The sequence below is a fragment of the Octopus bimaculoides genome, chromosome 3, assembly GCF_046866305.1.
Source record: "Octopus bimaculoides isolate indiv1 chromosome 3, ASM4686630v1, whole genome shotgun sequence".
Taxonomy (NCBI): Eukaryota; Metazoa; Mollusca; class Cephalopoda; order Octopoda; family Octopodidae; genus Octopus; species Octopus bimaculoides.
Window position 1 is genome coordinate 140,640,350 of NC_142930.1, and position 20,827 is coordinate 140,661,176.

The 20,827-nt window shown below is 34.4% G+C and overlaps 1 protein-coding gene and 1 long non-coding RNA gene across 5 annotated transcripts in view; one reads left to right on the forward strand and one right to left on the reverse strand.

Moving 5' to 3' along the window:
* LOC106876728 (uncharacterized) overlaps positions 1-2,164 on the reverse strand; it is a 364,673-nt gene extending 362,509 nt beyond the window's left edge. Inside the window, exon 1 of the long non-coding RNA XR_001410288.3 lies at positions 1,504-2,164. This is a non-coding gene — a long non-coding RNA (uncharacterized LOC106876728). The remainder of the gene's footprint in view (positions 1-1,503) is intronic.
* LOC106876727 (uncharacterized) overlaps positions 1-20,827 on the forward strand; it is a 1,066,253-nt gene that overhangs the window by 308,103 nt on the left and 737,323 nt on the right. For 2 of the 4 annotated variants that reach the window (XM_052966108.2, XM_089349747.1), the window contains exon 1: positions 1-593. This exon is cut by the window's left edge and continues 233 nt beyond it. The exons of the other annotated variants lie outside the window; for them this stretch is intronic. In XM_052966108.2, the coding sequence (XP_052822068.1) occupies positions 508-593 (86 nt within the window). In that variant the 5' untranslated portion in view covers positions 1-507. The remainder of the gene's footprint in view (positions 594-20,827) is intronic. 4 annotated transcript variants of the gene reach the window in all.

Here is a 20,827-nt window from a genome sequence, read left to right on the forward strand (position 1 = left end):
CATTTTCTTACTTTTAAATCAAAATACATAATTACCTTCTGTTTATTTAATTTATTATTATTATTATTATTTAATTTCCTTCTTTTTTTCCCCCCAATTTGCTTTATTTTTTTTTATCTACTTCTATCATCCAATATATTTGTTTTATTCTTTCTTGTTCTTTTTTCCTTTCTTTTTTTCTTTTTCTTTTCCTTCTTTCTTTAAGCACCAGTGTTCATTTATTTTACCATCTCCTCCTACCCTATCTCTTGTGCGTGTTCATTCCAAATGATATCACATGCATGTTTGCACTCACATGCCCATGTGTTCACAGTACATGTGCTCTGGTGTGCGTATGCAGACACACCACACATCCCTAAGAATAAACACCAGTTTTACTATAGTAACTGGTTTAGAATACATAAATGAAAAAGGCAAGCTTTATGGATAAATGTTGAATATGTTCCTCTGTCTGTGTTCAATCCACTGAATCGAATCTGTTTCTGGATCTATAAATGCTGAGAAATCATGGGAAACCAACATTCTAGTAAAAGGTGTCAATGTTTGTCTCCGAATCGACATCGTTCACACCCACAGGAGTTACAGAACCACAGGTAGGAGTTTTGTATCTTAGGTGTCAGCTGTTTGATCCAGAAATTGATGTTGTCAACTGTCTCTCTATCTATGTATACATACGTATGTTATCTGTATGCATACGTGTATTTGTGTGTATGTATATATATATATATAAATATGTGCAAATATTAATATATACATATATATGTATGTATATATTTACATATCTATGTACATACATAGATTTACATGTGTACATATATGTATATATTTAAATATATATATGTGTATATACTCATAAATGTATATATATAAAGCTTGTGTATATATTTCATGTTTACACATACATTGCATATACATACATAGATGTGTATAAAATTGTATTCATACATAAATGCATACATATACGTAAATGCACATATAATACCTATATAATTTTTCATTTATATTTACATCTGTATATGTGTATGTGTGTGTTTATATGTGTGTATGTGTGTGTTTATATGTGTGTATGTGTGTGTGTAAATATATATATATATATATACCATATATATATATATATATATATATATACACACACACACACATATCCAATTGGTATTTTTTTCATAATTGCCAGAGTTTCATTCTCAATGGATGTAATACATAACAGAACAGTTTTTCTTTTTCTTTCTTTATGTGATTCTGATGCTTTACCAAAGAAATATTAATCACCCTTCCAATAATTGGAAAAAGAGAAAATAAAATAAAGAAAGAATAATCCTGATTATTTTCATCATTATTTTTTGTTCCTGTAAAAGAAATACAAAATTGAAGTTCTAAGTTTTCTTTTTTTATAACGAGTTCCTGATATGCTTTCTCTATTCAATTTTTTCCTTTATTTTTTTCTTGAGAAGCTTCCCCACCCAATACGAAAAAGGGAAAAATTACAAGAGTATAAACACTTACCTGTAGACAAATCCAATTTTTCTTTTTCTTTCTCAGAAGCATTAAAGAACACCTGATAACCATTTATAGTGGCTTTGTAATGCTTTAAAACATTCTGTATCCTCCGTAGTTCATCCAGCTTATGGATATAAAGGTTAAACTATGTCCACTGCCTTCATTTCTTTCTCGTCATTTGAAGACCAGTTTACTGACACATACACAAACACATAGATACATACTGTCACACAAATACTGACACATGAAACACACTGACACACCCCCTTTCAGTTATATGATCAGGCCCGTATTCACAGTAACAGTCATGTTTGTCTATGAAAACATGAAAACACATATCCACGTGCACATATGCACACTCACACGCACACACACACACATTTGCATACACTCAAACACATATAAATATACATTTACATACACTCAGACCCGCCTACATACACAAATATGCCAGCGTGCATACATGTATATATAGAAATATATATATATATATATATATATATATATATGAAAACATGAACGTGTAACTACATACAAATGCAGGCAGATATAACTTCATACGCATGAAGACACACGTATATGTGTGCACACAACCTTTTATGCAAAAATGCGTGACTCCATAACCATACACACACACACACACACAGATACACACAGTCACATCAGTCTGTGTGTATGTGTGTGTGTGTGTGTGTGTGTGTGTGTGTGCGTGTATGTGTGTGTACAATTTGTATGCATGATTTCAACAAAACATTTGCATTCTTTATTATATATATGTGTGTGTATATATGTATGTGTGTATTTGTTAGTGTGTATACATATATATATATATATATATATATATATATATATATATATATACATGCATATATATCACACATATACACACATAATACTCATACATATATATATATATATATATATATATATATATATATATATATATATATGTATATATACATACACATTATATATATATATATATATATCCTGATATATTGTGATATATCATGCAACACATACTCACACAAATATACACATACAGTCTTTCTAATATATCGTTCGCAAATGTGCTCCCATTTTCATGGTGCATTCACTTGCTCACACCCACATACACATACACACACACATGTCCTCCTCCCCCTCTCTCATATACATACACACCAATATACACATAGAAATACATATAGTTTTAGATAACTTCCCTTCAACATGTATTAAATTATTTAATAGATTAAATTAATTGATAATATGTACTTTTATGTAGTTTTCTACCCAATATTGTTATCAGTTTCCCCCAGGTATCCCCGACTGAACAGTGATATGACCAGAGGCATTCCAGCCATGACGCTCCAGATATTCTTTCCGCATCATTTTTTGTTATGACACTAACGAATAAGTTTAGGGTGATGTAGTTGCCATTTCTAATTAGCAGGGTGATTGTGTTGAATATTGATTGCTCTATTTCTTTCATTTTTTTAATTACCGTAGCAACTCATGAAGACATTTTGTTAGAGGAAAAAGAAAAAGTTATGAAAGATAATTTGAAAGTGAAAGTAGATAGCTTACGCAATGTTTCTGCTGTAGTCCAATGATGAGAGGCTTTCCAGTCATGACTGTATTGTCCAAAGTTTCCTTCCTTTTCTCAACATAGTAGCATATGATCCGAGCAAAATTTGGTTGCTCTTTCTAGCCAGTTGAGTAACCATGTAAAAGGTTCCATGGATAGTGTCATTTAAGATGACTGCTTGGATGTGATGTTGTTAAAGATTTGGCTGTTATTTCTAGCCGGTCGGTTTTTCTACGTAACTATATAGTTGGTCCCTTGCTGGCTCGTTAACAACTTAATTGTTAAGTTAGCTGATAATGATAATTCTAAACGACTGTCAACATGTGTGTGTGTGTGAGTGCATGTGTGTGTGTACATGTGCATGTGTGTGCATGTAGTTTCACTTTTCTATTCTTAATATCATCAAAACTAATGAGGAAGCCTCTAGCTAGAAACCCAATCTGTTAGAAATAGCAACCAAATCTTCCTCAAATCATACTCCATTGTCTTATTTTGTTCAATTTTTTTTCCTTATTGTTGCTTTAATGTCTTAGAAGATAAAGACTGCTCCGATGACTCTTATCAGGCATTACTGAGACTGAGGAAGTTATATGCAGACAGAAGGCCTGGTTCAAATACTAGTAATAAAACAGACTCCACTGAAGCTAAGTAGTAGTTTTAATCTGGGCAATTCTACCATATAAGAACAGAAATGACCCATCTAGTGGATTCTTGTAGTTCCCTTAATTTTACTAACAAGGCTTTGGTTAGCTAGAAGCTAGGGTGAAAATAATAAAAGAAAAATCACTTATTTATCATTGTGCATGGTAGGCTTTACTTACTTCATGCACTTGTTTGATGAGGCTGAGGGTTATCACAGGTTAGTGGTCCTTGGTGGAGTCATGTGGCTAACTGGTTAAGGTGTTAGACACATGATTGTAAGATTGTGGTTTCGATTCTTGGACCGGGTGATGCATTGTATTCTTTAACAAAACACTTCATTTCATGTTGCTCCTGTCCACTCAGCTAACAAAAATGAGTAATCCTGTGACAGACTGGTGTTTCATCCAGGTGGGGAATTTATATGCCATGGAAACGGGGAACCAGCCCTTCAGTAGGATTGAACCCAAACCATGTAGCTGTAAAACAAACAGCTTAACCATTAAGCTATAGCTGCACCCATCTTGAAAATGAAGATCATATTGAGTAATGACTAATGAAAAATATGCAGGATGGTCATGGATGAAATGTCTTTGATCACAGGTTTGTTCAATCAGTAGTTGACCTAGGGCTAAGCTACAATACCTGCAACAGTATTTAATGCTGTGGTCTTTATCACTTGCTTTCTGTTCATTACAGTTTATTTAACTTTGTTATATTGAATAGTAAATTCAAAACTAAATTTCTCTGGGTATCACTTCAGTAGTTTAGGGCAGTGTCCAGCATTTTACATTCTGAGTTCAAATTCCACCAATCATCTAAACCTTTCACACTTCTGGGGTCAATCAAATAGACTACCAGTTAATGATTTGCTCCCTTTCCTCAAAGTGCTGGTCTTGTGCATAAGCTAGAAATAATTATTTCATTGTTCTAAAGAAATGTGTGGTTCAGTGGTTCAGGGTGTTACACTCATAATCATAAGATTGTGGTTTTGATTCCTGGACCAGGTAATATATTGTTTTGTTGAGAAGAGCACCTTATTTCACATTGCTCCAGTTCACTCATTTGATCAAAAATTAGTAATTCTGCAATGAACTGGTATCTTGTCCATTGGGGAAATATTTATGCCACAGAATCTGGGAAACCAAACTTCTCAATGTATGGCTCGGGAAGGACCATTCAAAAGTTTTTCCCAAGCCATAGGTTCATAAGTCTATATATGAATATATGTATATATATATATATATATATATATATATATATATATATATATATATATATATATATATATGAAGATATATATATGTGAAGATATATATATATGAATATATATATATATATATATATATATATATATATATATATATATATATATATATATATATATACATATATATATATATATATATATATATATATATATATATATATATATATATATGTATATATATATATGGAAAGAAGAAGTGTATTTTCATGCAGAAAAAAATACAGGAGAATTTGTTTTGGGGTTTGCCTTTTCAAACCCCAAAACAAATTTTCACACATATATATATATATATATATATATATATATATATTTATATTTCTATATACACACACACATATATATATATTTATACACACACACACACACACACATATATATATTTAAACACACACACACACTCATATAGTGAGAATTTATAAAAAAACAAAAGACAAAGATGGGTGTGTAAACAACTAACAGATGTATTAGTTTAACGCTTGGGAAGTGAGAAAGTCTTTTACATTTCGGGCCTATGCTCTTCGACAGAAAGGAACTTACATATATTTGAGTCACTCTCTTACTTCTGCTAAATATTAATGAAAATATACATGTACTCATATTTTGAGTTCTATTTTTCCTGTTTGCATCAACATACCTATATATATATATATATATATCATCATCATGATCATCATGATCATCGTTTAATGTTCGCTTTCCATGCTAGCATAGGTTGGACGATTTGACCTAGGACTGGTGAACCAGATGGCTACACCAGGCTCCAATCTGATTTGACAGAGTTTCTACAGCTGGATGCCCTTCCTAACACCAACCACTCCGAGAGTGTAGTGGGTGCTTTTATATATAGATATATAGTTTTACTTTGTATTATATTATACTTATATATTGTGATTTTACTTATCAATTTTTCTATATGTGACAGTGGATTTTCATTGATGAGTTCATGAACCTTGGTTCTTTTCTCTAAAACTATATATTTATATTTTATACTGTGAAACTTAATTTAATTAAAATTTTTAATAAATTGAATTTAATTGAGTTTTTACCTATAAACTTGGATTTTTATCCCTAATAATACTATTATATATATATATATATATATATATATATATATATATATATATATATATATATTTGTGTAAGTGTATATATGCGTGAGTGTGTGTGTATGTGTGAGAGTATTTCAATGCTTATCAGCATAAAATGATGTCCTGTGCCTTTATCTAAAAAATGGCATCCTAGCCTTCCAATACAAGGAGATCGATTAAATAAGTACCAGACTGAAAGAAATAGCTCAATATGGCCATCAAAAATCCCTGACAGTGATGCTCCAGTATGGCTGCAGAGAAAAGGACAAAATCAGTAAAAGAATAAAAAAAAAAGCATATTGATATTCTTTTATTTGTTTCAGTCTTAACAGTGGCCATGCTGGAGCCCTGCCTTTAGTCAAACAAATCAACCCTAGAACTTATTCTTTGTAAGCCTAGTACTTATTCTATCATTCTCTTTTGCAGAACTGCTAAGTTACTGGGATGTAAACACACCAACATCTGTTGTGAAGTGATCATGGGGGGACAAATACAGACACACAAATATATACATATATATATACAGGGTGGCCCAAAAGTAGGTGTACAGTTATCACGTAGGCACTTTAAATTTCTGTTCAAACATTTTATTACATTTAAATTTCTATCTTACAAACTGAAAAGGAAGCTTGACAAAATTAAATAAATTAACATAGAATAATGGTTTCATATTTTTTTATAATTAAGATCTAAACTGTTAATATATGAATGCGAAAGAGATAGTTGAATAACTGTAGACCTACTTTTGGGCCACCGTGTATCATCATCCTCATTTAATGTCCACTTTCCATGCTAGCATGGGTTGGATGATTTGACTGGGGACTGACGAACCAGATGGCTACACCAAACTCCAATCTGATCTGGCAGAGTTACTACAGCTGGATGCCCTTCCTAATGCCAACCACTCCGAGAGTGTAGTGGGTGCTTTTTATGTGCCACTGGCACGAGGGCCATTCTGGCGGTACTGGCAATGGCCATGCTCAAATGGTGCATTTTACATGCCAGTAAGGCATATATATATATATATATATATATATATATATATATATATATATATATATATATATATATACATATATACAATGGACTTCTTTCAGTTTCCGTCTACCAAATCCACTCACAAGGCTTTGGTTGGCCTGTGGTTATAGTAGAAGACACTTGCCCAAGGTGCCATGCAGTGGGACTGAACCCAGAACTATGTAGTTGAAAAGCAAGCTACTTACCACTACTTACCATACAGTCACTCCTGTGCCTATATACTCGTAAAACTAATTTGCATTTTTGAAAAGTAGCATCTATTATTAGATGCAGGTTTCTGTGCATTTTGTGTAACTTACTTGCATGAAAAATTGCAGCATCATTATAGGAGAATATAAAGACAACATAGTATTAGTTGTTATAATTCTTGGTTCTGTTTGACCCCAGGTTAGTCTTATTTAATCAAACTTAACCCATCACCTATTTACCACCTCCACTTGGCTCTTGGGTGTATTTAGCAGAATTCTCAGCCTTGTAAGTATTCAGGCTTGATCTCTAGTTTGAGGAAATCTTCCCTCTCTCTCTTCTCCTTGTCTTGGTGGTCTTGTAAAGGATCATGGGTACTGCCTGTTCACTTGAATAAAAGGTTAAAACACAAAAAGACTGGCTATCTCTACTTTTATTTTCAAACACAGTGTATCTAGGACTACATATGCTAATATGTCCTTCCTTCCCCTTCAAAAATAATGTAAGATTGTGAACTCAGGAAGATTTGATTGCTTTATGTAGTTGATATTACTATTCCAGTGTCTAACACCTAGATATTTTTCTTAGAATTTTTTTTAAATAAATACCTGTGATATTAAGGCTTTATCTCATTAACCCCATCACTTTAATTGAGGGAAATATTTTAATTTATTATCAAAGTCTTAAATAATGTCATAATTTCTTATTTTAAAGTCGTTACCTTCAGTTTAGTTGGGCAAACATGAGCAGAGGAAAATCCTAAACCAAATTGCATATCAGTAAGGAGACAAGCTTTGTACAAGGAGGCAGATAGGTTTTATTCAAGTGGTTAAGAATGTGCTAATAAATAATACAGTTTAACAGCTTCCTTTTGCTCCCTGAAATAGGGAGGCATGTTCACTGAAATTCTTGAAAACTGGGAAAACTTCAGACTTCTACCATCAGTTCAGGAGCCATTTCTCCTTAAGACAACAAGTGAACAACATTCCTAAAACTATGGATATCTCAAGGTGAGAGGTGTATCAACACTATGACTGTTTAGGCTAGTTGCTTCCAAATAAGTGTGGAAGCCTCCCTGACTGATACTTGAAAGCAGTTTGTATAAATGAGAAAGCTAGGCAAATAATGGTTAGAGTCATTGAGTTTAGCATTTGATGCAAAGTTCTTAGCAAATAACTTGGCTCTCTCAGGTCCATTGATGATTGTGGAAATAGGAGATTTGCCATGATTAAGTATTCTCCTGGTTATTTTCCAGAATCCACATAAAATCTGCCTCTTTTGATTAATCCTCATTTGAATTGATTTAGTAGAGCCAGTTTTGGAATTCCTTAACACTCTTTGGTATTAGTTTATGGGCATTGCAGATGGGTGTTAAATTAGTGTCACACCCATTCTAAGTGCAATACATTAAAATAGTGTTTGTGGTAAACAGAAACAGTAGTGCTATCAGGAGTAAACTTAGGCTGAATGTTGGACTGTTGTTAGTGTATTTTATAAGTGGCCAAATTATCAATCACAAGAGAATCATTAAAAAAAACAAACATAAAAATGAACATATAAGCACATCTTTCATCATACATGTATGATGTATGCTATGTAAGTGTATGGAACTCTGTGTATTCACATGAAACAGTTGAACTAAAAATGGTGATTTTTGTTGAGATTCTCTGTCAAAAGTTTTCACCCTGCACTTTAAAAAAATAGTGAAACAACAAATGCCTTACTTGAAAAACTGATAAGGATTACTGACAGGAAAGGCATCCGGCTGTAAAATAAATGTCAATTATATGTATTCTTCCAATCCATGCTAGCATCAAAACAACAGTTGTAAGATGAACAAATTAATATAGCAATATATGATTTTATTGGTGATTGATTGGTTTATCCTGTTTTAATACTCGCAATTATGTTCACAACACACAAACACATACATGCATGCAATTATGAATTCTTATTTGCATCTATCATCAAAGGTACATTAGGTTATGTACCAGTTGCACAAAAGCCTGGAAATACTCGGGTTCATGGAAAAGGAGCAAAAAAAAAAACTGATGTGGATTCTCCAACTCTGATCTGTTTGTAGCACAATAAAGATTTGTAAGACATTCCAAAAATTCTCCATCTGAGATTCCTATGTGAAGAGATGCACACTGGGGTGTATGTATTGACAGTTCAACCAACACACTAACTCAACCATATATTTACCAACATCTCTTAACTCAAAAAGTCTTGTTGCTTTATTTGCAACTGGCTTGAACTCTCTCAAGAACTTAAATTAAGTTGAAAGAAAAATCATACATATATGCATACATACATTTTCAAATAAAGAAATCAAGCAACTAATATGCACATTGCAAATACCATTTGTAAGTGGAACAGTAGAAATATGCAAGATTTTTCTCAAGAATTTTCATCTGCACCGCCTTCCTGGCACTTGTGCCAGTGGCACTTGAAAAGACATTCGAGTGAGTTCGTTGCCAGTCCCGCTGTGCAGGTGGCATGTAAAATACACCATTTTGAGCGTGGCCGTTGCCAGTACCCCTGGACTGGCCTTCGTGCCGGTGGCACGCAAAAGCACCCACTACACTCTCAGAGTGGTTGGCGTTAGGAAGGGCATCCAGCTGTAGACACTCTGCCAAATCAGATTGGAGCCTGGTGTAGCCATCTGGTTCACCAGTCCTCAGTCAAATTGTCCAACCCATGCCGGCATGGAAAGCGGATGTTAAACGATGATGATGATGATGATACATGCATATGCAGCACCATGTAAAAACATCATGTGATGCTACTTAAAAACACCTGTACAGCACCACATAAAAGCACCTGTACCAGTGCCATGCAAAAGCACCCAGTACACTCTATATATATATATATATATATATATATATATATATAGCATTTTTCCCTTTCATGGGACTGTCACATTAAGTTGACAACATATCATCATTATATATATATGCACATAGATATATGTATGTATGTATGTATGTATGTATGTATGTATGTATGTATGTATGTATGTATATATGTATGTATATATGTATGTATGTAAATGTATAAGCTTGGCAGCTCGTTTGATGTGTCATGCTTGAAATCATTGTCGTTTTGAGCCAGTTTTGAAACTTTACAGTTGATTGAAATATATATATGTGTTCGTGTATGTACATGTGTGTGTGTTTGTACAAAAAAGACATTTATGTATGTATGTGTTATCATGAACATATGTGTCTGATTACTTGTGTGTGTGTATGTACATGTATTTATTTGACTTTATTTTCAATAACTTAGAGTATGTCATCACGCCTTGAATTCCTTTTTCGACGATGTATTCCCCTGCGTCCTCACACACTTCCTCTGTCACCTCCACCGCCGCTTCTGCCACCACCACCACCACCACCACCACCGTTATCACTGCTGTCTACCCTTAGGCGACGTTGATGTAAGTTTGCTATTAGTATGAGCTCTTTCAATTCAATAACAATCCATAATTGTCACATGGTACTAACATTACACACACTGTCTAGCATCACTATGTTGTGCCATATGATTTCTTATAGAATCTGAAACCAAATGCTACTGCACTGGTACTACCTGTGAAAATTGATAATTCCAGTTACTAAATCTCTTCTGGGAGACATCCACTGCTTAACACAATGTCTTCCACAGTGCATAATTTTACACACCATATACTTAACTCTTGTACAGCACAGATATATATTTTACTGTACAATCTAAAGTATCGTACTGTATAAACAGAATCCTCTGACTGTACTGTGCTGAATAAAGGATTTTAATGTAATGACTAAAGTAATTTACTGACTAAAAGCTTTTACATTATTTACATTTGACAGATATTTGTCCTCATCTTGTTTGTTGTTAACACAATGTTTCGGCTGATATATCCTTCAGCCTTCATCAGGTGTCTGGGGGAAATTTCAAACCTGGGTTCTCATTCCTAAGGTATTTTTCGATGTTGTTATCATTATTATTATTATTCAGGTCATTGCCTGGAATTGAACTCGGAATCTTAACTACTATGCCATATGCTTTTACTGTACTAACTGATGAATTTGGTGTAACAAAAAGGGTGTCTTATGCAGTGATTCCCAATATTTTTTTCTGTCACACATACCTAGGAAATGTTCGATTTATTTGTACATGAATTTCTTCATACATGCAAACAAGGCTGTGTTTTAAGAAGCTTGCTTCCCAATCACATAGTTCTGTGTTCAGTCCCACTGCATGGCATCATGGGCAAGTAAGTGTCTTCTACCAAAGCCTCAAAATTTGAATTCTTTAATGAATGTGTCTGCGAAAATTCCTTTTGAAGAAGAATTTTCTTAAACCCATTAAGTCCCAGAGTACTTAAATTTCTGAATATTACTTTAAAATTTTTACAGATGATTGAAAATAGGTTAAAATGAAAAAAAAATAATTATCAAAACTCCTTTACTTCAAGTAGAAATGGAAATACATGGTGTCTTATAAATAGGACACTGAGACAATGTGATATAGCTTATTTAATGTTCTCATTTAGTGTCCTATTTATAGGACAGTGAGACTTAATGGGTTAAGCAAGATAATTTGTCTGACCTTTTTTCAATTCTCACAACTCCCCTCTCTTTTTTTAGAGTCCTTCGTTTAATTTTATGCTAGCCTGATCCAGCAGACCTATGATCAGAGATGTTACAACAACGATCATCCCATCTATCATTCAGACTTAGTTTTTGTAAGATTACACCATCCAATGTACTCTTCCTTATCTAAGGTGGTTGGATGTTATTTGAGGGAGATTTAGCTGTTGTTTATGGAATCTGAAGTAACCACTTCGAGACTCCTTTCTGTAAGCAAATCTGTGGTCAAAGAAGTTCCAGTCATAACTATCATCTCTTCTATTATCTAAGATTACATAAAGGCAGCAAGCTGGCAGAATTGTCTGCACACCAGTCAAAATGCATGGAGACAATTCATCTGTCTTATGTTCTGAGTTCAAATTCCACTGAGGTTAACTTTGCCTTTCATTTTATAGGGTCATTAAAATAAGTACCAGACAACTACTGAAATCACCATGACTGATTTTCCACCTCTACTGTAGCAGAAAGCATTAGCTAGGATTCTGCTTGTAGCAGAAAACATTAGCTAGGATTCTGCTTGTAGCAGAAAGGATTATCTAAGATTACATATCTAACACATCCTTTTACAAAAATTGAAGACTGTGATATGATAAAAATTTGACTGCTATTCCTGGCATGCAGGTTTAGCAACTATATAGAAACTCACTGGTTATTCAAATAATCCTGTACTATTGCCTGCTTTGTTAAACAGTCATCTAATTATCTAAGATTAATCAATTTCCTATGGCTCTTTCTTTGAAAATCTAGAGTTTCACTGAATTTTAGAATTTGGGAAATGAAGAAGATGCATTTATAAGGTAGAGAGTTTCACTGTATAGAAATAAAACAGGTAAATCAGGAAGCTGCAAAACTGGCTAGAAATAGCAACTAAATCCCTATCAAATCATGTTGTGACATCTTAGAAAAGAAGAACATTGACTAATATAATCCAAGATGCATTAAATCTGAATGAAAGACAACATAATTGTGGCTAGAATGACTTCCACCATAGATCTACTTAAACCAGAAAGTCTCTGTATGGTTGCTTGGCATTCCATAAATAACATGAGATGCAATGCATTATATACATATCAATAATTGTGTTGCTAAAGCTGGCACAGATAATGAAGTGCTGGATTAGTCAGTATTAGATACATTATGCAATTCTGCAGAATTCTGGTCAAAAACCATATAATCAGCATTTAACAGTCTTGATTCCAGCAGAAGAATGTGCAATGGATCTAAATATTTCTTCAAGAAAACGCATGATGTTTTCATGTTACTGACTCAATAATTGATATAATTATTAATAGACAAAGCTTATAGGTCAGTCTTGCTCTGAAGTAAAAAATTTGGGAAAATTAGTTTCACTATTTGGGAATAGGCTGATACTGACAGCTCCTGGGGTTGAAGTCTCTCATATAGGATTTTTCCCATGATCCAGTGTCTCTAAGTCATGATTTTGGTGTCTGTATGATCCAGAAGTGGAGGTGCAATGGTCCAGTGGTTAGGGCAGCAGACTCGCGGTCGTAGGATCGCGATTTGGATTCCCAAACCGGGTGTTGTAAGTGTTTATTGAGCGAAAACCCCTTAAGCTCTATGAGGCTCTGGCAGGGGGTTGGTACCCTGTTGTACTCTTTTACCATAACTTTCTCTCCCTCTTTCTTCCTGTTTCTGTTGTACCTGTATTTCAAAAGGCCAGCCTTTTGACACTCTGTGTCACGCTGAATCTCCCTGAGAACTACGTTAAGGGTACACGTGTCTGTGGAGCACTCAGCCACTTGCACATTAATTTCATGAACAGTCTGTTCTGTTGATCGGATCAACTGGAACCCTTGTCGTCATAATCGACGGAGCGCCAAGAGTATGATCCAGAACAAGCTAAAAATATATTGCAATGTGACTTTATAAGAAATACCATTCTTCTTCTTCTTCTTCTTCTTCTTCTTCTTCTTCTTCTTCTTCTTCTTCTTCTTCTTCTTCTTCTTCTTCTTCTTCTTCTTCTTCTTCTTCTTCTTCTTCTTCTTCTTCTTCTTCTTCTTCTTGTGAAATAAGAATCAAAGGGGTCCACAGGCAAAAAATGGAACCACAGGTCCAATGAGATACAGGGCAACCTCTCAAGTGTTAGTACCACAATAAAATGCACCCATTGCACTCTGAAAAGTGGTTGGTGAAAGTAAGAACATTCAGCCAAAGAAACCATACCAAAAATGAACCATACGAACAAGATGTGCCCACCTAACTCATCTAGGAGAGTAGAAACTTCAAATAAAAACTAACTTTGACTATGATGACCAACTCAATTAATGCCAGTTTGGAAAGTGGAGGTAAAATTATATTGCTGATGATAAAAATTACTAGGCAAAATGTGTTAACATACTTGTAACCTAGAAAGTCAGGAAAAGAAAAAAAAACAGGTAACTGATAGAATATCAAGTTGAAAGTAAGTACTGAATTGATTTGATTGACTAGAAATCCTTCAAGGTAGTGCTCCAGTATGACCACAGTTATGTTGCTAAAGCAAATAGGAGTAAGAGAATTATAGAGCGATAAATTAGGAAACCTCTAAAATAGGTTTCCTGTGATTGACTGATTGAATAACTCTACCTTGAAGTGCCATATTGGTTGAGATCAAAGTAATTATTATCCCTAGAGAAATCATATACTATATTGTTGTTATTGTTGTTGTTAAATCCCCGATCAATCCTTGATTAAGTGAACCTATGATCTACGCAATTTTCGAGCCTAAACGACGAAACTTTTATGAATTCTTTCTCAGAAGCAGGAGGACAAGTATTTGAAACATAAAGCTTCTCTTCTGCCTCGTGGCATAAAATTTATTCTATTTTTATTAATTGTGTTCCATTTTACTGACAGAGAATGTCACTAGTTTCTTTGTAATCCTTTGTTTTACTATTATGATCAAAGATAGTTACATATCTTTTTGTTTTGATTTCAAATTCTCTTTTACTTGTTTCAGTCATTTGACTGTGGCCATGCTGGAACACAGCCTTTAGTCGAGCAAATTGACCGCAGGACTTATTCTTTGTAAGCCTAGTACTTATTCTATCGGTCTCTTTTGCCGAACTGCTAGGTTATAGGGATGTAAACACACCAGCATTGGTTCTCAAGTGATGGTGGGGGGACAAACACAGAAACACAAACACATACACACACATACATATATACATACACATATACAATGGGCTTCTTTCAGTTTCCATCTACCAAGTCCACTCACAAGGCTTTGGTCAGCCCGAGGCTATAGTAGAAGACACTTGCCCCAGGTGCCACACAGTGGGACTGAACCTGGAACCATGTGGTTTGTAAGCAAGCTACTTGCCACACAGCCACTCCTATATATATATGTATATATGTATGTATATATATATATATATATATATATATATATATATATATATACATACACACACACACACATGCATGCATATATATGTACCGCTCCTGTGACTTCTGAAGCCAGTATATATCACCCAAATTACACAGACACATCTAAAGTGGTTTTCCTGCTGTCACCATCGTGTCTCATATCTATAATCATATCTACATCTACACTAATTTTGTCATTTCACTTTTAAAATGTTTAAGCTTGATTTGAGAGAGATTTTGCTAGTATATGTAACAGATCAAGCACAAGCAACTCTGTAGAGGCTCTCTCATTAGCTTACTTTTTCTAGCAGACGTCCATAAAGGGATATTTGAATCTAGTACTGCAAACTAGCAAAGTACTTAGCAGTTGAACTATGATTCAACTAACTCTTGACTCGTAGCTTGTCAGAATTCCATCAGAATCTTAACTACAATAATCAGTATCAAACACATTTACACCGCAAAGAAGATAACTGTGTTAGTATAACACTTTGACTACATAAGTCATGCACATAATTCTGAATAATCATTTCTACTATTGCCACAAGGCCTGAAATTTTTGGGTAGCTGCGGGGTTAGTCGATTACATCGACCCCAGTGTTTCACTGGTACTTAATTTATTGACCTCTGAAAGGATGAATGGCAATGCTGGCAGAATTTGAACTCAGAACGTAGTGACAGACAAAATACCATTAAGCATTTTGTTTAGCGTGTTAGCGATTCTGCCCGCTCATCGCTTTTATACTTCTGAATAATAAGGAAATAACAGTTATTCTTTTACTTATTTCAGTCATTCGGCTGTGCCCATGCTGTAGCACCGCCTTTAGTTGAGCAAATCAACTGCAGGGGTCGATTTGCTCGACTAAAGGCGGTGCTCCCGCATGGCCACAGTCAAATGACTGAAACAAGTAAAAGAGCAAAAGAGTATACATACATACATGCACGCACACACACACACATTCTAAGAGGAACATTCAAATGCACATATGCATACACACACACACACACACTCTCTACACTGCACTAGTGCCACATAAAGATTTCTCAATGAGAAACTGTGTCTTGATAGACTAATGTTCCAGCTTGGGATGAATAAATAAATACTTCATGAAATTTAGATTTAATTATTGACTATTTGTTAATTTAGACTCTAAAATTTACCTCAGTGTAAGCGAATAAGAGAGAATCGCTATATGTGTGAAATTTCATACATTAATAATAAATTTTTATGGAAAGACCAATAAAAATTCAATGTATAGAAAAAAGAATAAGAAAAATTTAAAGCACCAAGTATGTTTAGTAGAAATCGAATTCACTATAATTGTCATTGAAAGCATCCCTTCTGTTATTCATGTATACACGATTTTAGTGTAGTATAATATTTATTTTTATTCATTCTTCTGAATAGCATTATTGGCAGCAATAACTTGGGAATTACTATTGTTTAATATCATTATACATAGTCGTACAGCAACTGAATCTTGCTTTAAACATCTGTGGTCTTAAGTACCTAAGAACCGAAGTTCTTAGTGTATTTCAGACAGGCAAAATGATTATTAAAAAAAAAAATTTAAAAAAAACAACAACAACAAGAACAACAAATGTAAACAAAAGTAAATTTTTCAAGCAAGAAACCCTTTGTTATGAAATATATATTTTTTTTCTTTTCACTTATTTTTCATCATCATCATGTTGTTGGTACCATCATCATTATCATCATCACTGCTACTGTCATCATCATCATCATCATCATCACCACCACCACCACCACCACCATCATCATCATCATCATCATCACCACCACCACCACCACCACCACCACCATCATCATCATCACCACCACCACCACCACCACCACCACCACCACCATCATCATGATCATGATCATCATCATCATCATCATCATTCTCATCATCACTGTATTGATGCCATCATCATCATCACCTGCTTCTGCCATCATCTTTCATGCTGGCGTTGATTGGATAGGTCATTGTAGTCTGTGTTAGCACTGATTTGGAGTTATTGTCCTCCTAGATGGACTGAAGCATTAAATCTTGCTTGAACTTTGATTAAGTTTGACATGGTTTCTATGGCTGGACATCCTTCCTATTATCAGGCATAGAAACCACACCAAACATAATAACAAGATTTTATTGCTTCTTATTAAAGAATTTATCCTATCTGGATTACCTTCACTGATGCAGACCTATGACTAGAATCCTCGGATTCTGGATTGCCCTTTTAGTTTGATATTTGTTGTAGAATAACATAACTTATACAATGGAATATCATTATAAAAGAAAAAAAATATATATTTGACTAAACCTCATAGATCAGCTTTAAAGGTGGATCAATGTCAGACTGTTGTTGATCTGGACTGCATAATTGAAATGCTATTTGTTATAAGTTTCGATTCTGAGTTTGAGTTCTGCCAAAGTTGATCTAATCTTTCATTTTCTCTTGCTCCATAATCAATAAGACGAAATGATGCAATATACAAAGATAAATAGTCAGGTCAAGACCAGGCCTACTACTTTGTGTTTATAGGCTTTAGTCAAACATTTGATAAGATTATCCCTCTGATGTATGTCTATTATAAAGCCAGAGATTGCTACAACTTTCCTGCAGCTAAAGGTTTATGCAATATTCTAACTAAAAACAGTGTATTTTCAGATGAAATGTCATACATACATATTCATTTATGCCTAAGTTGTGTCCTTTTAAGTTGTTAGTTCAAATTCTACCAGGGTTGACTGTTTTTCACACTGCTGTATTTGATAAAATGAAATACTAATCAAGGATTGCTATTGATATAATTAATTCTCTTTTTCCCTCTTTCTCTCCCCATCCATTAAATTTAGTGAACATGCATTTAACCCTTCAGCATTCAGATTACTCTGACAAAATGTAATGCTTATAAATTCACATTATTTTGTATTAATCATATGTTATCTCATAGCTTTGAGGTTTTGATAATGTGATTTTTTTATTTTGAGGATGACATTGTAGGGTAGGTGTGAGAGATCAGTTCTGGCCAGTTTGAACATAAAATTGGTATAGAACATTTGTGCTAGATGTGGCTGGTTTAAATATTAAAGGGTATTAGAATTCAATATTTCAGGATCAGCAACATTCAAACAATGATACTATATATTATGACAAGTATGTTCTGGTGTATAATCGTGCTGAATGCAAAATATATATGTAGACTACTATGTTCTTGCTTATACATTTACTGAACACATACAATCTGTGTGTGTGTGTACGTGTGTTTGTGTGAGTGTATGAGAGAGAGGGAGAGAGAGAAAGGGAGAGAGAGAGAGAGAGAGAGAGTGAGAGAGAGAAAGGGAGAGAGAGAGAGAGAGAGTGAGAGAGGGGGAGGTTGAATAAGCCAACAAATAAAACTTAAAATCCCAGTCAAAACTGATCCTATATTATATGTGATTATTTGCAGCCTTAAATCAATCAAAAATTCTCTGCTGCTGGTTATCATGCAAATCTGTACGACCTGTACTACTTATTTCCTATTTGGGTCATCAATGATAAAACTGCTAACACTACACTAGGGTCTCACCTCAGTGTATGGAAGGTGGATGAATGCTCTAACAGAACAAATACATTTTAACCTCTGTCTGTCTGTCACTCTCTGTCTTTCTTTCTCTTATGTATGTTTGTATGTAAATGTTGTTGACACTTACGACATCAAGGGTTCCAGTTGATCCGATCAACGGAACAGCCTGCTCATGAAATTAATGTGCAAGTGGCTGAGCACTCCACAGAGACGTGTACCCTTAACGTAGTTCTCGGGGATATTCAGCGTGACAAGTGTGACAAGGCTGACCCTTTGAATTACAGGCACAACAGAAACAGGAAGTAAGAGTGAGAGAAAGTTGTGGTGAAAGAGTACAGCAGGGTTCACCACCATCCCCTGCCAGAGCCTCGTGGAGCTTTAGGTGTTTTCACTCAATAAACACTCACAACGCCCGGTCTGGGAATTGAAACTGCAATCCTATGACCGCGAGTCTGCTGCATGGTGGTTGGATAGAGATGAAGTGCCAAAACACAATCAAAAAACAATATTCACCAAAACGAGCTAATGGTGTCTGTTTGGTGGTCCAGCACTGGTGTCATCCACTGCAGCTTCATGAGACATGGTAAGTCAGTTACAGCGGATGTATTCATCAACCTATTGGATGAAAAGATGAATGAACTTGCAATTAAACAACCAAGATTGCTCAACAGAGATAGGCTAATTCTCTTGCAAGACAATGCTTGACCACATGTTGCACAAAGAATGCTACTCAAGTTGCAGGAATTGAACTTGGTAGTCCTCTGTCAGACCTTGGACCAGCTGACTGTCACATTTTCCAGCCATTAGACAATTTTTTGCAAGGAAAAACTTCAAATCTGAAGATGTAAAAACGGCCTTTTGTGATTTCATCACCTCTTGCTCTCCAGAATTCTTTGCTGCTGGCATAAATAAGCTACTGATAAAATGGCAAAATTGTGCTGATAATTTAGGTGCATACTTTGATTAACTGCATTGCTTTTTGTTGAGATAAGGTAAAATTAACTTTCAGTTCAAAATTGGACATTGCATTCTTAATGACCTGATATATATCTGTGGTGCGATGGAGGAAGAAGACAACAAGAAGCAAAAGGACAGAATGAAGCGTTGGACCTTACCTTGTTGACTGCAGCGGGGTACACGATCACTCCTAATCAGAACACGTCTTTCTCGTAACGTCGCTGTTTTCTCACTGGTCCCACGTGCTAGCCTTCGACTGCGTGTCGCCGACTTCCGATCTGACCCTTCCGGTTTGGCCCTTCCGGTCTGGCTTCACCTCTGTTTGCCTCACCCCTCTCCACCACAACACATAGCTCGTCACAGCCCATAACACCACAATATCTTATCAAGATAAACATTAACAGCCATTTTGTGGATAACTGAAACACATATAAAGCAGATAACTTAACAGATATCAGTTTGAAAGTCTTACCAGTAACGATGGATATGGTGTAAAACAAACTATTGTTCTTTTAAGTAATCAGAAAATAACTATTTTGGAATAATTGTTCCATTTCAGAGGTTGTAGAAATAATGCCTTAAATAAGCACTTAAAACATACACAAAAAAGCGAGGTGATAAAATAGATGACAATATTCCAGAACATACACTTATCGATGACAAAATGTATTTTTAGAAATGCCCCTGTATTGAATACAAATATATATATATATATATATATATGGACTGCTATATGGCTTATATATAGATATCTATATTCCACAGTATCCATTTACTGATTTAAAATGTATATTTTGACAATTATATACAAGAATATAAGCCAAACTTTTCTTTTCTTCTCCAATAAAAATATCTGGAAATTTTTTAGAGAAATTGAAAATTTAAAACTAAAAATTTTATTTATTTATTTATTTGGTGGAAAGAAACTGGATATAAATTATTTCTATTTATTTCCAAAAATGATCAGTTCATTAATAGTGGTTGTGCAAAATAAAATTTATTCCATGT